This window comes from Halictus rubicundus, chromosome 10 (genome assembly GCF_050948215.1).
Source record: "Halictus rubicundus isolate RS-2024b chromosome 10, iyHalRubi1_principal, whole genome shotgun sequence".
NCBI lineage: Eukaryota > Metazoa > Arthropoda > Insecta > Hymenoptera > Halictidae > Halictus > Halictus rubicundus.
The window spans coordinates 13166526-13189779 of NC_135158.1; the positions used below are offsets into that span (position 1 = coordinate 13166526).

Below are 23254 nucleotides of genomic sequence, written 5' to 3' on the forward strand. Positions count from 1 at the left end.
GAACAATTATTGAAAAACCTATTAATAGGCTTCCAGTAGATAAAGTCTTAAAAAACGTTTAGAAAAAGAATTATTTGATATTATATAAAAATTTGATCTTTAATATCTATTCGGTTTCGTTTTACAAAATATACTTATTATATTTCCACAGCACCATCTATAGCACACCTACAAATAATATTTGGTTGGAACAGGACGCTTGATACTAAGTGAATGCGTTAAGTACGTCAAGCGTTCCGTTTTATCTTTCTCGAATCATTGTATAAATAGGTACAACACAAGTATAGAGTACATTCAGTCTGTATAACTCAATTTCCTTGTAAATTCGTTTGTAAAAAGAAGTTACGTATACAAAAATATACGAAAACAAAAATGAATAATGAACAATTAATATACATGAGAATGTAGTTATCACTTCAGAAAGGAGTTCAGTAACCTTCTGGTCAACGATTACATATAATTAAAATTCCGAATATTTAAGATAGCGCGACTAAAATGCGTTAAGACTGCTCTTTAACACTGCCATCCGGCATCCCAAAAAATATTTTCTTCGCCATTTTTATGAACAGACCCGTTTCAACAACTCCTGGTATCATTGAGATCTCTGTGTTGATTTGATCCCAGTTGCTGAGAGCTTCGGGAAAGTGCCAGTCCAGAATGAAATTACCGTTGTCTGTTACCACAGGACCCTATACATAGATTATAAACAATGTGAGCAGAATAATTTCAATAGCTTTCATTATTAATACTATAAATGAAGAAAGCAAAGTATTCTTACAGCTTTTGCTAAAGCCATTCTAATTTTTACATTTCCCCCATAATTGTCTTCTATCCGTCTTTGAATGGCGGTGTATGCCATAGGAATTACTTCTATAGGAATGCCTTTCTTGTACTGTTCCCCGAGTTTTTGAGAATTTTTCCTAAAAAAAAAAATAGAATTAAAATAGTAAACGAATATATCAATAATTAAAGTCACACCTACGTGTAATCGGCTACTATAACAAGCTGATTTGTGCAGGATGCAACAATTTTTTCTTGAAGCAAACATCCTCCTCCACCTTTGATGAGGTTCATGTCGCAGTCAACCTCATCTGCTCCATCGATCACACAATCCAACTGTCAATATTTAAATAATTTAGTACATATTGATTTTATGTGTAATACAATGCAAGAGTTTTTTTTATTACTTTTGGATAGGTCTCCAAATCACCAAGCGTAAGGCAATTATTTAATGTTAGCTGACGGGCTTGAAATGAGGTTGGAATACAGATAACGTTAAGGTTCTCTTCTTTAACACGTTCAGCTGCAAAACGCAATTATTTGATTATATATTACGAATCTAATGCAAGCTCAAATAATCGATGATATTGTGTACAATAATCAAAATTAATATCTTTGCATCGAAATACACTTACTGCATTCGCAATAAGAAAAAAATTTCACGTATCTTGCGATGAGATCAAAGATCGTTTCATAATAGTGTTTCATAATAGGAATGTGCAAAATTAATGATAACAGCATAGCAGAGCATAATTGAAATCTATAAACAATCGTATTTACGTGTGAGCTGAAGTAACATTACCCAATCTGTGAACAGCGTGTATTACGGTAGACCCACTACCAATTCCTATAACGCTGTTATCCTGTAAAATAATTATGCGAATGATTCAAACTGCACGTAGAACGCCGCGCCGGTGCATCAGTGTATAACCTTCTACTATTTCTCGATTTGCAAATCGAGGAAGAAATTACCTTCACGTATTCGTCAACTGCTTTGTACGCTGCGATTTTCTTCGCATTTTCCAAAGGTCCCATCTTCAAGAAATTCCTCGAAATAGAGGCACAAGATTTCGTTAATGCACCGATCGGTTTATGTACAACTGTGGCGACCACCATGCATGCACTCTACGCTACCGCCATTATCGTTCCATTATTTTCAAACTCATTCTTCGGTGACGGATGAGAACGGCGCCAATAGCGAGCCGCATTCGAACCACGTGGTGGGGCGGCAAAATTCAAATTCAAATAATTCGATTCATTTCGGATACCAAGCCACATATTAGGAAACGTTTTCAGATTTTTCTGTTGCAAACTTTGGTCGGAAAAAATGAAAAACACGAAAAAAATCGAGAAAATGCAGATTTCGAAAATATCTGTACATACACGTCTCAACACAACCTGCAGTAGAAATTAATGGAAATAGTCAGGATTATATTTGTTAAACACAACATTACAATGTTTAAGTAATTTAATTTTCTTTAGTCGTTAAGGAACTTCCTTTATTTTCACATAGTATATAATTTTCCCATTTTACTATCATGTACAATCAACCGATAGAAGTTATTGTCATAATGTAAAAGTAGTCGGACGTTTTTCTCGTGTTGCTATCATGGAATGTATACAAATTTCTACCAGTACACAATTCATTCAATAACAATTATAAAATATATCGATTTTGCCACTCATAATACACATCACTCCCTTCCGTAAAAACGTGGGAAAAGGTCTATTATTATACATTTACAACAAAATATATTACTTTCTTTCTCGTAATGTACATACATAGTATACACATACATATACATGTGCATACACATCACAGACACATACATATACATATACACCTTCACGTACTCGTATACATATGTATACAAGTACATATAGATATACATACACATCTATATACACATATACATATGCATAAACATATACGGCATGTCCGCATTTAAGTGATCAAGTCCATTTTTTTAAACTAAACTATTCAAGATTCAATTTATTTCTAAATAATTAGAAGAGGAGGACTCGCGCGTGGCTCGCGAGCCACCAGTTGCCCAGGCCTGTTCTAACTTGTGGTCAATTGGCCCTTCACATCGTGAATCTTGTCATTTTCGAGCATAACTGCAACATCATATTATAATTTCGACCATGAGGTTCCTAATTTCTTAGTCGTGGAATAAAAATTGTTCGACGTATCGGTCAATTCTGATATCTGGTATCGAGTTTAATTCTGGGGTGGTGCTTGCTGTTGATTCGATGGTGGTTCCATGTCATTGTACAGTATATTTGCTTGATGAGGACAGATGTGGAAAGGCACGAGCTCAGGAGGATTACCGTTTTGCTGGGTTGGTCCTTGAGGTTGTGGTTGTGGTTGCGGTTGCTGTTGCTGTTGCGGTTGTGGTTGCGGTTGGGGTTGTCTTTGTGGCTGTTGCTGATGCTGCAACTGTTGATGCGGTTGTTGTGGTGTTTGGATTATTGTAGCCACATTTCCTTGAACCGTGGTCGACACTGTTTGCACTGGACTGACTGGCAAAGAGTGAGAGAATAATTCACTGGGTACCAGAGGTACTGGAACAGTGATGGGTAGAGGAAGAACGTTCACGCTCTGTACATTGTTCGATGTGGGAAGCTGCACAGTTGTATTGTTCGAGTTACAGCGGTTCATCTGTTGACATGCGTTCGTTGCGCTGTATGACATGCCCGCCTGAAGTAAAAAGTAGTTAGTTATCCCCTTCAACAAGAAGCCGAAATTGGTGAATATTTTACGCAATAAGTTGAAATCAGAGATACTTGCATTCAACAAAGGCGATAAAATTCCATATCTAGCGATAAATAGTTGTTCCGAGACTCTTCTAAGTTCTTCCTGCTGATGCACTATAAGCTGTTGCAACTCCTCGTGTTTACGCTGCAGCTCGTCTTGAATTTGATTCTGCTGCGGTGTCATTACGATACCTTGCTGATGTAACATCTAAAAATATTCCGAGGCTTTCAGATTTTGATTGAATAAAAAAGCAAAGGAATCAAAAACAGATTAGAGCACTGTATGTCCCCCAGAAAACCATGCAACTTTTGTTGGATTATTTCGTTTTCTCACCTCGTGAGTAGGAACGGTCGACAGAATTGGACCGGCAGGTGCAGCAAAACCAGTGGTAACCACAGGTTGTAGATTAACTGTTGCATATTGCGTCTGTTCCATAAAGTTAATACAACTTTGATCAACCTCTAACTGAGATTGCTGCGACTGCTGTTGCTGCTGTGATCTGCTATCGATCTGAGGTATCTGAGTTTTCGAACTGTTAACAGAAGTGCATTTCGATCGCGAAGCGTGCGTTATTTGCGAGTGTGGCGAGCTTTGCATGGAGGCTGACATTGAAGAACTTTCGGAGCCATCGATTTGATGTCTCGGTCTAGTATTGGAAGCCACTGATTTCGACGATTTTGACGATTTTGATGGCCATTGTGTCGATGGAATTGAGCAAGATGTCGTTACCTGCAACGTTCAACAAAAATTTATCCAAACAAACAAAATAGTTCTAATGGTACATAGAAGGTTCACTCTGCCGCATGGTATAGTTAGATTTTACTGCAATCATACCTGCTGTTGTTTTACTGTCATTACAACATCTTCGTTTTGGTCTTTACCAAAAGCTTCTGACTCCTTACGTAATTCTTTAATCACATCAATATAACTGACTACATAATGGGTACAGACGATAAACTCAGGCTTTGAGTTCCACTGATTGTAGGTAATATAAAATCTCGTTTGTAACCATATCCATTGCTGGCCCTTTGTGAGGAATCTGTAGTAGCAAGAAGTCCCTTCTCCTTTTTGCATCACTGTGTATACCACTCAAATTATTCAGAATTTTCAAGTTATTCAGAATACAGTGATTTCTTTATATATGTCGCAAAAGTCTGGCTGATAAACCTCGCGAAACTATCCCCACTACCGCGGGGTACATCCCGTGAGGAGCCAAGAAGCTCGAGAGGAGCTTCTTCACGCCTCGGTTGCCGAGGAGTGTAAACATAATACTATAATTGGATTAGTAGAGGTCACCTCGTCACACACCGATATACCCGACCCGTGTTATGTTTACACTCCTCGGCGGCCGAGGCCTCGGGGGCGAGCATCGCAGTCCTTTTCTACGTTCGGCGCGGATCAAAGAGTGTCTCCTGGACGATACACGACGCTGGCCGTGTTGTTGACATATATCGAGAAATCACTGTAATTGTCTTTTGATTGGGTACTTACGCGATTCGTGGCACGTGACGACCTTATCTAAATCATCCACGTGATAATAATCGTAGCCAGAAGTACCAAGTACTTCGAATGGTAGGTACCCAATAATGGGAGGCGCTCGATGGTCCAGAAAGAGAAATTTCCATTCAAGACTATGTCTAGAAGTGAACTCTGATTTGGTGTTGTCCATCACGGATAACTCACGGATCAACTGAGGCGTTTGAAGTCGTCCTGTTCCGACGAAAATCAATCTACGGGAGAGTATAGAATGGTTTTATAAAAATTGATAGAAAATATTTTTTATCGTACGCAAAAGCTATTACTTCGTGTCCATCCCCCCTGTGGTCCCGAATTTTGTATTTGGGAGAAGATGATCCACTTCTGAATCGACGTCAGAACCTAAAATAAACGAAAGAATAAACAGATCTTTATGAATATCGTTGTGTTATTATAAAATACAGTGTAGTTCATAGCAAATAATAAAGGCTGGTGGTTCCACGAACAAATCGACAGATTTTTTTCGTAAGTAACTTTGTTGGAGAATAAATTAATTTTGATCTGTTAATTGGTTACTGCCGCGAGTACTTGCATACAGTTTGCAACAGTCGACGAAAACTGCAAAGCAAAGGACAGAACTATATGAAACTTACGAAAATATCCGATAAACTGCACGAGCTCGTATATAGGATTTTCTGGGACATTCAAGCCACCCCTCTTAATATGACACGAAAAACATATTTGGTCCTCTACGAAAGGGAATAATATATATTATTAACGAACGTTGATTTTTTATTCAATTTTCAATCGAAGAACTACCTTTCTTAACGTTTCGCCGGTCTCTTGTGTCGACAGGATTCAATAAAACGTTGTATAAAGGTGACTGATCCTCTTGGTAAGTTATGTCATAAATAGTCGTGTTTTCCAGCTCCTTTGGAAGGTAGCCAAGTAGGGATGTAACACTTTCGGACACATAATAAATGCGCCCGCTTGAAGAAAATACCATTATAAAACCGTCCAGAGCCTACATTGAAAAAATTGTTTCTGGTTTTATCGATCAAGAAATTCGTACGGATTGCACTGTATTTTTTGGTTGCTTATGTATGTAATCTGTAGGATATAAGTTTCAGACTCGATCATTCGAATCAAAATATCAACTAGTTTTTACTTTGGAATCGGTACTTATAGTTGCCAGCCTGATGTATGTCTTACCGATCGAACTCTTATCCTCTTGTATAACAAAAGTAATGAAAAATAGAGATAATCTTAAGCATGTAGTTAGCGAATTAGTGACATTGGCTAAAGTTCCGAAAATCGGTCAAATTGGACTGAGTTCAAATTTTGACATAGCCTCGGTTTGCATTGTAAACATGTTAGCATAATTTTCTACCTTACCGACATTACATTCTCTCCCATATCTGGGAACCTGTTATTGCTTTACGCGGAAAGCTTTCCTCCCGTGAAACCATTTTTAATTGTAACGTGGTCACTCGTCACGTGACTACCCTTGGCCCTTAAGTCTGTGTTGATACGGAAATGCCGGTAAGGTACAAAATGTTGTGTTAGTATGGCAGAAAGTGACAATAAAATGATAAACAACTTTTTTCGATTCGTCAGAAAACCTTTTGGGAAACACCTTTTCAATGCAAAACGAAGTTATGTGCAAAATTGGAGCTCAATCCGACTTGTCCGGCTTTCGGAACTTTAGCCGTTACATTCTATCCTTTGTCATTTTTATACTGGCAAACTCGACAATCTGTTTCTTTTCATTGCAAATACGCATTTATTTCTGTTATACTCTACGATTTTTCCACTTTCCTTTGTTTTAATGTATCTATTGTAGTTACCGAAGTCACTAATAACTGTTGCTTTAGAAACATTAAATGTATTTTAATTTAAGGACATCAAGAAAAACATAAGCCACAGACAATCTTCCATACGTTTTTTTACAAGTCATATGTGAAATAATCGTTAATATTCGCAAGGTATTAGAAATTCGTTTAATTTACTTTATATTGATTACGTTGATAATACCTCTAATATCAGGTGTGTAAATTCTTCGTTCGATAGAAACGATGGCTTCCAATCTTCTTGAATTTCGTGCACTCTAGATCTGACGGCTATTTCTGCAGTATTTACAGGGTTCAGATAACAAAACACAACAGGAAAAAAATCAAACTAAATAATAATTTTATATTAATTAAGCTATACTCACCGTTATGATTTTTTAAGAATAATATCGTAGATTTTAATACAGTTGATTTATCCATTTTTCGCGTATTTGAACCAACCATACTCCCCAGTTCGTTCACCAACATGTTGAACTGATCGCGTCGCTTCTTTTCACTTAAATTCCTCGATTTCCTAACAATCGAAATCATATTGTGATAAACAACAATTTGAATGGAACCTGATCGAAGAATACGAACAAGGATCTTCCAATTGAAAACTTACCGCTTCGTATCATCTTTGTCATCAATGTCATCTTCCATTGTGTCACTGAACATAATTTTGGTTAATAAATGAAAACTTAGAATAAAGTAATCTATAAATTTGTAGTGGGTTATAATTTTGCAATGTACGTATCGGACATGTTAGTTTCGTCTTTGAAAGGAAAAGTTCCAAGGAAAAGTACTTTTGAAAACTCCCGAATATTCGAAAAATAAAAAATTTTTAAATTTAAAAAAATTTTTTTTTTAAATTTTTATATTACCAGCTGTACCAACTAATTTACTGATAATACAGGAAAGTATAGTTGTTTGATATACAATTCAATTATTTACTACTGTACATATACATACATATATCATTTTGTTTTTTTTTTGTTTACATTAATAGCTTATATACGTATTTATTTATTGAAAAGGTATAGTCTTTGGATAACCACTGTAAATGATTTTTGCTTAAAGCGATTGCAATGTCTATTTATGATAACAAGGGAGCATAATGATTCGAATCCCTATGAGCAACTGTATACGTATATATACAACTACAGTATACAGTAACATGTGTTTCGTGATCAAATCAATACTGATTGAACTAATAGGAGGGCCGTCTGTTGTGTAACACGTGTGGTAATCAATATTGGCTATATGTATAGGGTTTTGCAGGCTCACCGTGAAAAATATTAACATAGAGATATTTTTGATCAGTATGAAATTTCACAAATAATTTTAGTCGATTATATGATGATGCTTCGTAGTCCATAATCTAGGCTCGATTCCAATCAGTTTACTACTCGGCCAATCGTCTGAATCCCGATGATCGATAATAATAAAGTTCCGTAACCGTGCAACATAAGAGATGTAAAGGATGCAATGATAAATACTATGCGGTCAATGAATCGTTCAGTCAATCGGTCGTTGTAATTCTGGTCAGACATCCGTGTTGTTCATTATAAAAGAAATATAATTATAAAAGAAAATTGTTTGCTGGTGGATAGCTAGTTGGCAATTTTTGGAATGTTATGAAAACTCATTGATATGAAATGACAATGCAGCCGAGCGATTAGTCGACGCGACGCGGCCCGACGGCACGCGACATTTCAAACAGACGATCGTTTGTGTTCGAAATTGGGACTTGTTAATTGGATCGTTGCACTCACTCGGATTGCCGAGAGGAGCGTCCTCGCGAGTAACTCGCCATGTAACTTGGTCCGTGTTTGTTGTCGTTGTCGCGCAGCTGTATGTATTGCGCTGACAAGCGCGTTACTCCGCCGATCAATGCTCAGATCGTGTGATCTCTGCGATCCTCGCTCTCTCGAGGCTGTCCCTGATGACTGTAGGCAGCACGCGTGGAATTCACTTGTTCGGGGTGCCACTGTCTCCAACGACATACACACATTTTTCACCGCGTCTTCGAGGCCGATTCCGCACGCGCTAGGCATACGCACCAATCGTTAATCTATCTAACGATTAGCCAAGCCAACTATGCACTTATGACGCTTGCGTACCAGCTTGCAATGGAACATCCGTCTGCACGGTCGTGCACCGCCTGAAGTTGCATCGATTACAGAACTAGACGGGAGAACGCATGCTCTCGATTCAAACTGGGTGCTGACATGTATCTTCCTCATGTTCGACACTGATTCCCTTACGTTTTTCAGTTGTTTCTTTTAACACGTTGACTGCCATGTCACCCATATACGGGTGACGGAATTATTTCTCCAGGTTTTAAAATGAATTTTTACGTTAATATATTCATTCTACCAAATTTGATTAGGATCTGTAAAACACAACAAACTTGGAGGACTACTCAATATCAAACATTTAATTTTTATTTCATTAAATAACTTACTTTGATTTTATGGAGTTTTGGAGGTTTCTAGTTTGGCAGTCAAAGTGTTAAAGGTTTCTGCTCTCCGAGTTCGATTCTTGTCTTTGCTAGCTCCGAAAAGGGGTGATGGAATTAGGAGTGGATCGCACGAAACAGAAAGATGATAGAACGAATATGCTTGGAGTATGGAATCGTAAACATTAGTAATATAATGTAGATTGTAATAGTACAGGCAGATTATAACAGGCCGAACACTGTGTGACGTAGCGTGTAAGGAAAACTACAGCTAACTTCAAGCAAGTTTTCCGCGATCTGTGGACGTGCAGAACGCAGGGAGACCGTTTGGTGAGAGTGCGCAGCCGCGGCTTATCATTGCATTGCCATCTCGGAATTGTATGCGTCGAGGTGAACGGGCAAGGCATACTGTGCATCGTTCGGCACGGCTGATTGGCCTACCGTAATTCGTAATCCGTAAAATCCACTATTTGGAACAGTACGACAACAACGCTACTATACGTCGAGCATTTTCTATCGAGAATTCTAGAAACACGCGGAAACTGCTATTATTATTACTACCCCTTCTCTTGCTCGATTCGAACATGGCGCGACAGCAACGCGACTGCGCAGTAGAATCAGCCGGCGCGCCGCGCCGAGCGCGCCGGCTGGAATTGGTTTGTCTTTTCGTTATTAACTCGAGTAACATTTACGAAAAGGAAAAAGCTTCTTAGAATAATACCACGAATCACCCCTTTCAAGGAATTGGAACATTTTTTGGACACCCTGTAGATACGTATATTGTATCGCGTTCCAAACTGAAAATGAAACTGCAGCTACGTAGACAACGTAGATATAGATAGCTACATACAGTAAAAATTCTACTGAAGTCACTCTTTTGGTTCTTTTTCAGTGACTTCTGTAGGGAAGCCGGCGTCGCGTTTGAAATACGATGTTGTACGGAGGTGCTGACAGCGAAACTCGAGAACCGTCGCGGTCACCACATTGTCGGGTATATCGGTGTGAGACCCGAAGACCACTACTAATCCAATTACAAAACTTCTTTATTTTTCGTTATATTTTTATGAAACTTTTACCAACATATTCGTGGCATTTTTCTGATTAAAATGATACCAAATATGATATAATTCCGATGTTATTTACTTGTGTAACAAGCGATAAAAGTTTCGAACGCAGAGGAGGACAGCGTATGGGAAAGAAAGAGACGCAGAGAGTCGAAGCGTTCGGAAAAGATCAAAGACTGGCGTGAGCGCAGGCTTTTAAATGAAAAATTTAACTTTTTTATTATTAATTATTTTTTTATGAGAATTTCACCAATATATTTGTGGCATTATTCTGGTTAAAATGATACCAAACGCGATATAATTTGGATCACATTTACACTAATTTTCCGTCAATGTAATTGTTATGGAAAGTAACTTTCATCGTTCATTATACAGGTAAATATTATCGGAATTATATAATATTTGGTATCATTTTAATCAGAAAAATGCCACGAATATGTTGGTAAAAGTTTCATAAAAAAATAATGAAAAATAAAGAAGTTTTGTAATTGGATTAGTAGTGGTCTTCGGGTCTCACACCGATATACCCGACAATGTGGTGACCGCGACACGACGGTTCTTGAGTGGTATGAGGTGTTCGAGTGTCATAAGTAGGGAACGTCGGCAGTGACTTCAGTAGAATTTTTACTGTAGTTATACATACAGTGTTTACTCGATATATGTCGGCCAGCAGATACTATTTTGATTCATGGTGTATACCCCGAAGCAGTGAGGATAGTTTAAAGACTTTTATCGCCTAGGAATTTGGGACATATATAGAGTAAACACTGTAGTTTCATGGTAATAAAGAGTTCGGAAGGAAGGTAAACAAAGGGAATATTTTGATTATATTTGCGGCAGGGAAATGAGACATATGCACGAGTAAATTTTACATAATGTTTATTATTTATAGTGTACTCAGAAATGTCGGGCCTCAACCAGTGGGCCTCCTCTTTTTTTGACATATTTGATCAGTAAACATCACATTGTAAATTTTCTTCTAACCCACACAGTTTCTTTTATATTGTTCCGTCTATTCAAAGTGATGCGCAAACTGTTCGTACGTTAACAGTAAAAAATTGAACGATTTTTGATTGCAGGCTACATGCGTTTATTCGGCGTCGAGGTAATCGATAAAGCAAACATCGGAACGAAAAGATCTCTTCTCTGTCGTTGTCTTTTCTCTTATGCGAATATACGCGCGAAACACGCGACAAATTAGTAAATCAAATCGATCACGATCAGTTTGCGCTCCGCAGAAAATAGATGATATCCAGCATTTTGTTGATTCTGTTCGATTGATTCAACATGCCAGCATATTTCTTATAACAAAACATCGAATATAACAACTGCATAGAAAAAAGAAAAAGGAAAAATGAAAAAACAAAACGAAACTGGAGAAGTGTATGTATTGTTAGTCGCCAACTGTTCAGGATTACGAATTTCGTTTTTGCGTGGTTCCGATGGCCAATAATTAATAATTATAATATTAATATATATTTAGATATAATATGTGTATGTATATATATATATATATATACATATATATTTATCTATATATGTATATATATATAATTATCTACACACACATATATATACATATATATATACATATATATCTATATAGATCTATACAGATATATGTATCTATATGTATATAGATCTATATAGATATATATACATGTATGTATCCGAGCACGGACGTATCGTTAGAACGCAACTTAGTATATTAGTTAACTTCGCATTCGTATTACAAAAGTTGTCGTCGGAATTTGAACGTCGATTTGATCGACAATTAGAAAAAATGCATCGGTTATCATTTTATAATCACCCTCTTGATCGCCATTCCTCAACATTCTTCTTCTTTAATTCCATTATCGAGCCGATATTCGAGGAACTTCTAGACGTGACGGGCACAAAACTCGAAGAGAAAAAATAAAAAGGAATCAGGAGTTGGTTGAGAACGGGGAAGTGGGTTCAGAGGGGGGAGAGGGACTAACTTTCCTTTTCTCACTTTATTCATATTATAGTAACCAACCACACCCACTGTACAAGCTTCTGATCGACTATTCGTCCTAGTCGCAGACATTGAAAAATTAGGATTCGCGTGATGTCGGCCTCAGAGAATGAAAATCGACGGGAGCATATCTCGGATCGTCGACGTTTGTCGCGTCGATCGGTGTGGACCGTTGATTTACATCCCCCACCCCCCTCCCTTCCACTCCTTCCCATCGTTTCACTCTTCGATCCAACGAATTGAGAACTAACCGTGCTCGATCGTCGAAGGGTCAATTATTTCTTCGAAACAACTAGAACTTTCTCTTCCTCGTTATTTGACTATCGTCGATTCTGAACGGTTCGTTGGCGAATCAAGAATCGAGAGAAGCAAATCCCTGGTTCGACGATCTACCTTCGTGAACACAACGAGGATCGAAGTTCGACCGATCGACCACCGATCAAACGGTTGTTACGCTAAGGAAATCATCGCGGAGCAATTAGTGGCGTGAGAGCACCTTTCTGTCTCATCTTTCACTTTTATTTTTCCGTTCAAGATCTCGTCGTATTAGGAATCGAAGGGGACTGAATATTCGAAAAATCTCGGTAAAAATATGTGTAGCGCGACCCGGCGCCACTCGACTTGCCGACGCTTCTGGCCCACCTTAATTAATTCTCTTAAATCTTCGAAATACTTCGTCCAGGCTTGGCGCTATTACGAAATTCATCGTTTACAGTATCATATTATATATAATATATATAATACATATATTATATTCTACATTACGTTACTATGTTCGAAAAATAATATTACAATATATATTTTGTGTCTGTACGTGTGTACGCGCGCGCGCGCGCGCGCGTGTTTGCGTGTGTGTTTGCGTACGTGCGTTCGCGCGCACGCGTGTGTATGTGTATATACGCGTGTGTGTATGTATGTGTGTGTGGGTGTGTGTGTGTTGTTGTTACGTGTATTATCATATTATTTTTTTTCCTTGTTATTCTCCTTGTTCGTTCGTTCCTCTGCGATAGCGTACACTTCTGAACTATCGCAATTTCCATCATTCTTTCGTTTCCCCTATCTTACGCGCTGTAGTACCTAAAATGTACAATTAATTAGTTTATAATCGACGACTCGATGCTGCTGAGAGGACCGTCAACGTGCGTTTATCTGCGTTCGTCCCTCTGAACGGTCGTATAAAATTATTATTAATATTATTATTATAATTATTATTATTCTATCTGCAAGTCACGAATACAAATCTCTCGGTCGTTACAAAACTCGAGTTCCATATGAATTATTACGTATACCAAACGGGTAGACCGGTTGTCGATCGTTTCTACTATCAACATTCGTTTCGGTCGAACAAACGAAGCACGAGAACAATAGCGGACAACCGTTCTAGCCGTTCCTCGCCACGGAATGCCCTATAAAATTTATCATCGACTTATCGTGAAACGTGTTGCTTCTCTCAGCAGTACGCGCGTCACATTACCAACTCCATTTGGTGTGTTCGTGTTGATGCAAAACGCTTCTCTTCCCTTTCTCTTCATTTGTTCTTTTTTTTTTTCTTCTTTTAATTCGAATAACAACCATTTTCCTTTTAAATTTGTTTTACTAAATATATCACAAACTGCCGGCGGCTAACGCAGCCTCTGCGTTCGTACCGAAAGCATCCTGTTCGCTCCTTATTAACGGCAGATCTTCAATCGTTTCCGCGAATTTCTTTTCTTTTTGGTTTCTTTTCTTTCTTTGTATTCAGGTAAAATGAATTTCGGTACGAGCACTTAGACTACCGCCAGAAAAATATAACGTTAAGGGATACATGTTAATAGTTACATCACTGTCGGAAGACGCAACGTGCCGGAGGGTCTTCGGCGGCTTGTGTAAGCTTCCGCCGGGAACCTTTCGGTCTCGTTTCCGACGTACGGTTAGTTTAAGTTGTCGAACTATAATAGAAATTTTTTTTTTCTGTTTATTATGCTGCCACAGAAGATTCTCTGTTCGTTTCGTGAAACTGTAAATACATTTTATATTTCGATGAGCTTACAATGTTATGTAAGAGAGTGTAGTTTGTTTTATATTGCTTACGTTGCTCGATAATCTCGCGAATTATGCAGGTGTGCCGAATCGATCACGAATATAAAGAGTTTCTTTTTTCCTTCGTTCGTTCAATTAAATTCAACTTTCTTTCGTATCTCGTATTTCACGTGTTCCTTTCGTTCGTTTTATTTGATTTCGGAATTTTTCTCTTTGGAAAACTTGTAGTCAAGGGGGGCAACCGTGTTAATATACCAGAAGGACATGACAGGGGCAGGTGTGGGACTGAGGAGATTAAGCCATCTTTCGACTATACAACGACGTACAGTGACTACACCGAATTATTCTTTTTCGAGGCTACATGCAAACGGTTACTAATACCGCGAAGAGGAACTACTATTCTAAACTTTTGTTGGTGACATATGAATGCGTAACCCGAAGGAAAAGTCTTAGAACGCAAGTGCTTTCTAATGGTGTGCAAGCTGCTCGCTATGGCTGCGTCGTTGAAGTGTTAAAAACGTTTTTTTCTCTTTTTGTACTTCTATTAGCTCCATTTAGTGTGAAGATCGTGTGGCACTGTGCAAACAAATTTCGTTTACTTTCAAGACTAGGAATCTCTTCAGACGATTATAACTTATAACTGAAAAAAAACAATACTAATACGATATTATATTACGACTTTACTTGGGATTCCCTCTGGCTATGCTACTTCAATAGGAGGTTAAACTTCACCTTGGCAACCCAGAAACTTTTAACTCTCTACTATAGAATCCTGTACGTATGTCAAAAATCAAAGTTTTAAGGCGAGGAATTCACTGGTTCAAAAGTTATGCGTGTTTAGAATTGAGCAATTTTAATATGTTCAGCGCGGAGCTACGGGGTATGCCCCCCAGTGGAACTGACTAAGATCGTACAGCTCCGGCTTAGATAAAGACTTCACTGTACTGTTAAATGGCAATGACAATGTAATTGTGAATATTCACCGGAACATGTCATTTTTCTGTTCCGGAAAATATCTGAAACTTCTAGCCTTCATTGTGCACAAAAATGGCGAAGAACACGTTCAACGCAACAACGACACGGGAGTCCACTATTAGCGATCAGCAAAAGTGTCATATTAACATCAGCGGGTAAAACTACCTTTAATAGTATAGTTCAGATAAATATACGTACGGTAATAACACGCTATTCTTAGCATAGCTCAGGCGCGCACGTTCATATAGGATAAAGAACATTTAATCTAATATCAGTATGCATACATATACATACATACATATATATATATATATATATATATATATATATATATATATGTGTGTGTATGTATATGCATATGTTCGCTTGTATACGTGTACATGTATAAGGATCTAAGAAAGCGTTTCGAAAATTGCGTGGAAGTTTTCGCTTAAGCGAGGAAAGAACCACGAACTTCGGACGATCGTAGGTTAATATAGAAACAATAGAGGGTTACTATTAGCTAAACGGTCCGTCTAATTCTATCATTCTAACTACGGTCCTGGTAATCAATGCGCGATCAACAATGTTTTCCTTGGCGAGAAAGCTAATTCTTCGATAAATCCTACGTGTGCTTCACTACCACGAAACAAGCCAAGGGGCTTGGAAAAGTTGTGTGTTGTTTGGATGAACGAGGCTATTCAATCTTAATAAAGTGTAGGGCAATGGGCGAAACAGGTGGGCATTGTACAGGGGAGTTGCAAAGAGGCGATGGATTATTCTTCCTTTCAGAGCTTTGAAAATTCTCCAACGGGAAACCTCTTCTGTTGGCAAGTTTCTCCCTCGTGTGTGTTGTTATTAAGAACGGCAGGTTTGTTTTTATGTTTCCAGGACAGTTGCATTGTATGGGAGCTAGGAAGATCGACTGGTCAAGGTCACGTCCTCCACTTTATCGCTGTTCGAAACCAATTCTTTTGTGTTGTGGTAGATCAGTGCTGGGCACGGTTGGGGCCCCTCAAACGCCTGCTTCCCCCACCAATCTCTCATACGGAGGTGTTTCGTGTCTTCGTGGCCCCATAGTAAGGGCGTTTACCGGAAGGGGCCTCGATTGAGGCAAACGTGGGACATTATGGTGAGTTCTCGACTTCAGGACCGTGCCGCCCCGATCAAGCACCTCGTGAAGAACTCAATTCAATTTCGACTAACGTTCTTCTTCTGCGTTATATTAAGTACACGACCTTGATACAAATACAAGACTACATGGGGCGGTCGAATGAAATGATTCGAATCAAGCGGTTTCATTCGGGGACAACGCTGACCTAAGGAAGGACATGCCTGGACTGTTCTTGGATAACGACGATGTCGAATACGTGTCGATACAACCATCTTATGCAAAAATTCGAAGAGGATATAATCTCACGTTTGAAATGCTTAAGAGGGTGGAGTCGGTACGGAAAGTAAGGCATCGATTCCTCGTGCTTTCTTTACCGCAAATTGACCTTGAACTGTGAACATTTTTAGCTCCCAATATAGCGTGTGTGTGTGTGTGTGTGTGTGTGTTGATTCGCACCAAACAGGAAAGTGGAGTGCGTGTTGTTTTGGTGGGGCGTTTCATTCTCGCAAGGTAGCGACTCGAGTTTGATGAATACGTTCCTACCATTTTCGAAGTGATATATCATATTAATGAAGTTCTCCATTGTTTATTAGTTATGTTTCGGTAATAATAGGATATATTAAACGCTAAACGTTAGTCAGCGCGAGATCAATCGTCCCTTCTTCCATCGGTTTCTCTTAAGTGGGTTAAGAGGAGCAAGCTGAAGGAGTTCGAAGGGTAGAAAGAAAGGAAAAGAAAAAGACGATACAAATTGTATTTGCTCGTTCAGAAGGAGTAATCGCGGTGTTTACACATGACTACCGACTACGAGAAGCTTACTAGAGATAGGATGGATTTCACTAACATGCAAATTACTTGATCCAGTAAAAGTTTCTTCTTTCTTTTCTGTCTCTACCTGCTAGAATCGTGTACGTACTACGATGTACTGCTAATGTTAATAATCTAAGTTCAAAAAATACTATTAGTTCTCGTTAGCTTAGTTTCAAAGAACGTTTAATTATTGAGAAATCTTTAACATCGACAGCTATCAGTATCGGATAAACGCGTTCTAACGTCTCATTATCGTCTTTTTCTCGTTTATCTAAGAAAGATTCGTTTCGAAAACTTATTCATTGGTTTCATCTTCATGTTTCTTCGGTTTTAGCTTTTTCGTTTTCTTTTTTCTTTTTTTCTTTGAATGTTCACCTAGATAATTGTTCATTGCGTGTGTTCTTGTACTCGAAATCGAAGAGACACATGCACACGGGGTATTTCTCATTCGTTGGCGATCTGTCCGGGCCGTTGCGCATCGCGTCGTTAGATGCGGCCATTTTCTTTCTTCTGCGTCATACTGTTTCTTGTTCTCCAAGAAAATCAGCCACCTTATTCGCGTCTATAACAATAGTTTGAATAAAAAGGAACTCTCTTGAAGTGGGAGCAACTGCTCGAACTATATATGTATATATCTATGTATCTACACCTTTTTCTTTCTTTTCTCTCTTTCTATACACTTATAATATATGTGTTTTATTTGTGTACGCGTGCGAACGCGTGTTCGCACGTGAATGGCGTCGTCACTATATGTATGCACGTGTAACAAAAATTCCAGTTGCATTGTTACCGAACCGCGCTCGAGTTCTTCTTCTTCTCATCGCCTCTCCCTCCCCCCCTTTTTCTGTGCATCAATCTTTAGCCACCAACAAGGGAAACACCCCGCGCGGCACGCGTGAGCACTTCGCTCTGCAGAGGAAATCGGTTGCCTTCATCGTCAGCATTTCTTCACTTACTTTTTCATCTCATTTTCTTTCACGTTTTTTCTTTCGCCTCCTCCTTCTCCACAGTCTTCACAGTTTATTCTATTTCAGTTTCTCCCGTTCTACCATCGACCGACTACGTCGAATGGATTTCAAGTCGAACTTCTGCGTCTACTCTGACAGAGACTCGAGGACGCTTAATCCTCGTTCATGCGACGGAATCAGAATGTTGACCACTTGGATCCGTAGAAGGAATGAAAAGGTGTCAAGCAGCCAAAATTCGTGAACGCGATTCTAACGTATGTTTGTAACCAAGGAGGACTTGTCCGTTTTTTTTTCTTTTTTTTTTCTCTTTTTAGTTAATTATCATCGTACCGCTTACCAGTTACTGTAGAATAAAAGTCAAAAATATATTATATGTATATCCATATATATATATTCGTTCTGTTGTACCTACTAATATGTGTATATAACATATTATGTATAATATAACAATATATATGTATACAACGATTACATCATACACATATATATTATATATACATTGCGTGTGTGTGTGTGTGGGCGTGTGTGCGTGCACGTGTGTGTGTATGTATCTAGTGTACTTCAGAAGCATATACGTCCGGGCTCTTTCTCTCTTTTTTTTTTGTTTGTTAAACCTGACTATGATCTGACTGCGGATGCTTATGCAAGCCATAGTACATAGAATTACATAAAGCAACAAAATGCAAACAGAATGTTGAGGAAAGTCGAATAACGTTAGCATGATTAGGCTAATGAAATGAAACTGTTGTACGAGTATACAGTGTTTGCTCGATATATGTCCAAAACATCCCAGCCAGGGACATATACCGGTCAGGAGATATTATTTTTTGATCCACGCCGAAGTTCATGGCCCCTCACGGGGTATACCCCGCGGCAGTGGGGATAGTCCTGGGACTTTTATCGGCTAGGTATGGGACATATATGGAGCAAAACATTGTAATCATGTTTGTAAATTAGCCAATGAAATTCTGAATTCGCGTAAACATCCGCAGCATACACACGCTGTTCTAGAACTAAGGTTCTACAATTCTGACGCTTCTTGAAGAAAATCATTGTTGGTCTTGCAACACATGCTTTCGTTCTGTTTATCGGACAAGCTTGTCCCTGGTGTGGACGGTCTGTTAATGTATCTATTTCGGTACAGTTTCTATTCGTTTGTTCTCTGTAATGTTCTTCTCTACTTTTGCTTTCGATCGGCCGACTATCAGCTCTCAGATACGAGTCAACGATAACCGTTCTCGCGTTCTACCGCGAATCACATGGACGGGTTATCTGAACGATTCCGATCGAAGTTTCTCGTGACGACAATTTCGGATGAGCTCTGGTTCAGTCGATAGTATACAACCCGAATTAAAATATACCAAAATATCTAGCTGAACCGATGCTCTGCAGAACGAGTGCGTGCTCGTTGAAATTTTTCGTTCGACCTCCTACTCGGTCCACTGTCGTTGTCCACATTTTTGTCTCAGTTTTGTAATAGTGTTCACCGGGACTGGCTGTTCACTCGAACCTTTTTCTTCTATTGTTCCATTCTCTCGGTAGAGTCAAAAATGCATTGCACACAAAAAGCTAGATAGGTACACGCGAATATATATGTATATATATTTTACGGCCAAAGAAATGGTAGTTCGTATGAGAAACGGGGACGCGGAGACACTTCAGAATATTTGTTCTTCTAATATTTTTGCTCGAGACTCTCCCGTGGTCTTGCGTCAGTGGTTCTCGATTATATGGACAAATTTGACGTAGTGATCATTTCTTTATAAAAAGACTTTTTACAAAAGATTGTAACTTGAATGTAATGATTGGAGCCTGTGCAATTTGAAATTCTATCGATGTGGGTAAATAGTAGATATTCATTTTTCGAAATGTAGGGAACGGTTGAAAAGTTGAATCAATGAAAATTTTCTTAGAATTTTGTCGTTGAATAAATTTGATTTCAAGATCGAATGGAAATGCGGAATGTTTGAAGATTCTATTCTGAAGTATTTATAATTAACTGGTCGATAATCATGAGATATCATAAGAAGACACTAGAATATTCGAGGCACGTGATAATATTATACATATGTCGATTACCGAATGACGCAAGAACCGGTGGTCAGACCTGATTTCCGATTTTCATACGGAATCCCCGTTTCTCGTGCTTATCGGTACCATTCGATGACCTGGCAAAGCAGCACTCTTTGTCTCTTCGAAGCGACAGCATATACAAATTGTCCTATGAACCCGCCGTCGCCGAACAATTGTTCGATTCTTCATCTAGGCACAGGACAAATATCGATTCTTTAGTACAGCGACATGGCGTTCAAGCGAGTGAACTCTTTGCTTGTTTTACAAATAATTGATTTGACTTTTTGACCGCCTTGTAATGGCTTGCTTCAGCAGCTAAAACCCTTGACTCAAGTTGGGAAGCTCAAACTCCAGTGAATTCATCGTATCGTTTTCGTCGAGTGTTACCTTTCGTTTCGTTTCGTTTCGTTTCGTTTCGTCTTTTCTTATCAGTTTAATTCATATTTTCTTAGTCCTATCTACATATATTATATCCTACACATATATACACATCTCTGACGTTTCCCATTCAGAGAACGGATTTGGTGTCTCCGCTCGCGATAGCGGAGTAACACTCGTTCCGGGTTTTCCTATCGTCGATTTTTCCCTCATCTTTCGTACTGGCATAGCTATGAATTATTTAGTTGTAATACTTGATGTATTATTTGCGAGAACGTTTGGTATTGAAGGGAAAGACGGGTTTACTGCTACTCGATCTCGTTCGTTCAACATTCTACGCATGATCCGTTTTCGCTTCGGACAGAAATCAGAATTGCTTTCGAATGTCGCGTGTTCACCTAATAATAATAAAAAAAGAGTAGCTCTCGTCGGACACGAGTCTACGAAACCTGCGAGTCATGATTATAATCTCAACGATAAAAACAGTCATTTAATTCAGAGTAAAACGTTAAAAGAGGTATTCTCGGGAACTGTAGTCATTGGTGAAGTTTTACTTTCAGGGACAAGTATTAATCAACACGTTCACGCGAATACGTAACACAAGTCGTCTCGCGGCGAGAAAACGTTCTCGTTCATACGATCATTTTAATTTTCTGGTTGTCTCGAAACAACGGAAAACATTGCTTGACGATTGGCAGCGATTGGGACGAATTCGAATATATCACACTCACGATCACCTCGGTTTAAAGTTTAAAAAAAAAAAACAGATTCGAACAACGCCATTGCAATCCGAGATTTCGCACAGAAAGAAAACATCATCCGAAAGATATTCGAGCACGATAAAAATTGCAATTAAAAACGTTCTCATCGTTCTTCTCGGCGCTACTTAAATGGACATTCGTTAATTATTGTACTTATAGTTTTATATAGATATATCGTACCGACGAATCTCGTCTCTTCTTTACATAATCCTATTTATGAACATAGTGGCAGAGACGGGCAAAATTTCAGATAAGGATCTCGAATAATCATAAACGATAAAATGTTGCTCTTGTTTTTTCTCAATCATTCGAATAATCAGCATAAAGATCGTGTAAAAGGTATTTTCGATGATGTAAACGATTAGCCGGTATAATATTGTTTCCCTTCGTTGTACATTATTCGAAGAAAATTTGTCCCATCTCCGCATCCTAGATGCAGTCACGAGGAACTCGTCCGTATTTTCTTGCTCTGTCTACTTTTTTCGCTTCTTTGCCATTTTCTTGTTGTTCGTTAGTATTCTACCAAACGGTTTGTTCTTACGCGAAACGATAGTAATAAAAGAACGCCTCCATAAATATCGCTATTCGTGTATTTGTACTGTCTGTGCCTCGCAAGAAGTCTTGCAGGACGGCACAAGGGCAAAGAGGACACTCCGCTCCGCCTATCGCCTCCGTTGACGCTCCAGTAGGCCAATGCTTAGGCTTTGACGTCACACGTTGCATAGTATGTGTCACCGCTTTAGCCAATAGAGCAGCTAGAGGCGTGCCTCTTCCACTCTGACCAATCAGCCCCGCATTCCTTCTACGAGACTTCTTGTGTGGCACGCACAGTACGTACCACGCGTTATTTCCTTTCACTGTCTAATATTGTTCGCGTGAACGACATTTTACATGCTCTCTAACAAGTTATCTACGATGTATGAGAACACGAACGAATTTCTTATCGAACGTGTCCACCTCTAACTGTGATGTATCAGCGATCCGCCAGTGACATTTGAGGAGGCAGCCTTTTGTCTTCAAAAATATATTCGTCGAAGAGAAAGAAATAGCTACATGTTCGTGACTAGATTCTCGAATGTCGAAACAGTGAAATTTCACGGCGAAGAAAGCGCGGTAAAATATATATTTTTATATTTATATATCTCACTGGTAAAAAACGTTCTCCGTATCACGTTTGCGGAACCACGAGTAATTTTGGGATTCTACGATGATCTAAAATTCTTCAAAACATCCCTCATTATCTCGTCATACAGTCTAAGCTATGTACACGAATAATTTACAGCATTGAATTTTCATGATCTTTCCCCTCTAATACCAAAAAATTAAAATTAAAAGAACAAAAACTGAATGATAATTACAACAAATTAACATACGGAAATTGCTAAACTTTTCGTGTTTTATTTTGTATGCGTCGTCTCGATATAAGTATGTTCTTTGATTCTTAAATGCTGTACAGGAACATTTACTTGTGTAATCGTTTAATCACTCGTTTAATATTTCTTTTTGCCATTTTGTCTTTATTCAATTATCTCGCGTCGATAAACCTATAGTTAGTTTGTCGTTAAATGTACTTCGTTTATATCTACATATATAGTTTTTTTTTTTTCAAACAATCGAAGGGTTTTTTTCATATCGTTGGGTTGTAATCGATGAAAATAATTATCGTTGAATTTTGAAAGTGTTTCTGCGTGTGTATCGCGCGTGTGCCCGTTAATTAATCGATCGTTCATTGATAATTAATTAAACGAAATTCTGGTCGTTTGTGGTCGTCTGTACAAGTAGTAGAAGAGCGCGCAAAGGACCCGGCCTATCG

At 38.6% G+C, this 23254-nt stretch overlaps 2 protein-coding genes across 3 annotated transcripts; both read right to left on the reverse strand.

Moving 5' to 3' along the window:
• Positions 1 to 70: 70 nt before the first annotated feature.
• Rpi (Ribose-5-phosphate isomerase) lies at positions 71 to 1924 on the reverse strand. Of its 2 annotated transcripts, XM_076795429.1 has the most exons (6): positions 1753 to 1924; positions 1583 to 1643; positions 1188 to 1303; positions 983 to 1116; positions 779 to 920; positions 71 to 689 (listed from the first exon to the last, which is right to left on the reverse strand). In XM_076795429.1, the coding sequence occupies exons 1-6, from the start codon at positions 1894 to 1896 to the stop codon at positions 501 to 503; spliced, it is 786 nt and encodes a 261-aa protein (XP_076651544.1). In that variant the 5' UTR covers positions 1897 to 1924; the 3' UTR covers positions 71 to 500. The 2 variants fall into 2 exon arrangements, with proteins under 2 accessions (XP_076651544.1, XP_076651545.1); XM_076795430.1 differs by lacking the exons at positions 1583 to 1643; positions 1753 to 1924 and adding an exon at positions 1416 to 1554.
• Positions 1925 to 2238: 314 nt separating this feature from the next.
• Positions 2239 to 9006, reverse strand: Clk (circadian locomoter output cycles kaput protein Clock). Its single transcript, XM_076794125.1, has 12 exons — positions 8619 to 9006; positions 7469 to 7513; positions 7230 to 7378; positions 7049 to 7140; positions 5834 to 6038; positions 5668 to 5763; positions 5341 to 5416; positions 5030 to 5268; positions 4373 to 4614; positions 3872 to 4267; positions 3572 to 3745; positions 2239 to 3481 (listed from the first exon to the last, which is right to left on the reverse strand). The coding sequence occupies exons 1-12, from the start codon at positions 8657 to 8659 to the stop codon at positions 3002 to 3004; spliced, it is 2235 nt and encodes a 744-aa protein (XP_076650240.1). The 5' UTR covers positions 8660 to 9006; the 3' UTR covers positions 2239 to 3001.
• Positions 9007 to 23254: the final 14248 nt, after the last annotated feature.

Bases quoted from the DNA above. Each gene is read 5' to 3' on its own strand.
- Rpi (XM_076795429.1), bottom strand. From the start codon at position 1,896: ATGGTGGTCGCCACAGTTGTACATAAACCGATCGGTGCATTAACGAAA. The intron at 1,304-1,582 runs GTAATGTTACTT...TGCGTTTTGCAG, and splicing joins ACACGCTGTTCACAGATTGG to CTGAACGTGTTAAAGAAGAG. The intron at 921-982 runs GTAGGTGTGACT...TTTTTTTTTTAG, and splicing joins GTTATAGTAGCCGATTACAC to GAAAAATTCTCAAAAACTCG.
- Clk (XM_076794125.1), bottom strand. From the start codon at position 8,659: ATGGCGAGTTACTCGCGAGGACGCTCCTCTCGGCAATCCGA. The intron at 5,269-5,340 runs GTAATAGCTTTT...ACTCTCCCGTAG, and splicing joins ACAGGGGGGATGGACACGAA to ATTGATTTTCGTCGGAACAG. The intron at 3,482-3,571 runs GCAAGTATCTCT...TTTTTACTTCAG, and splicing joins TTTTATCGCCTTTGTTGAAT to GCGGGCATGTCATACAGCGC.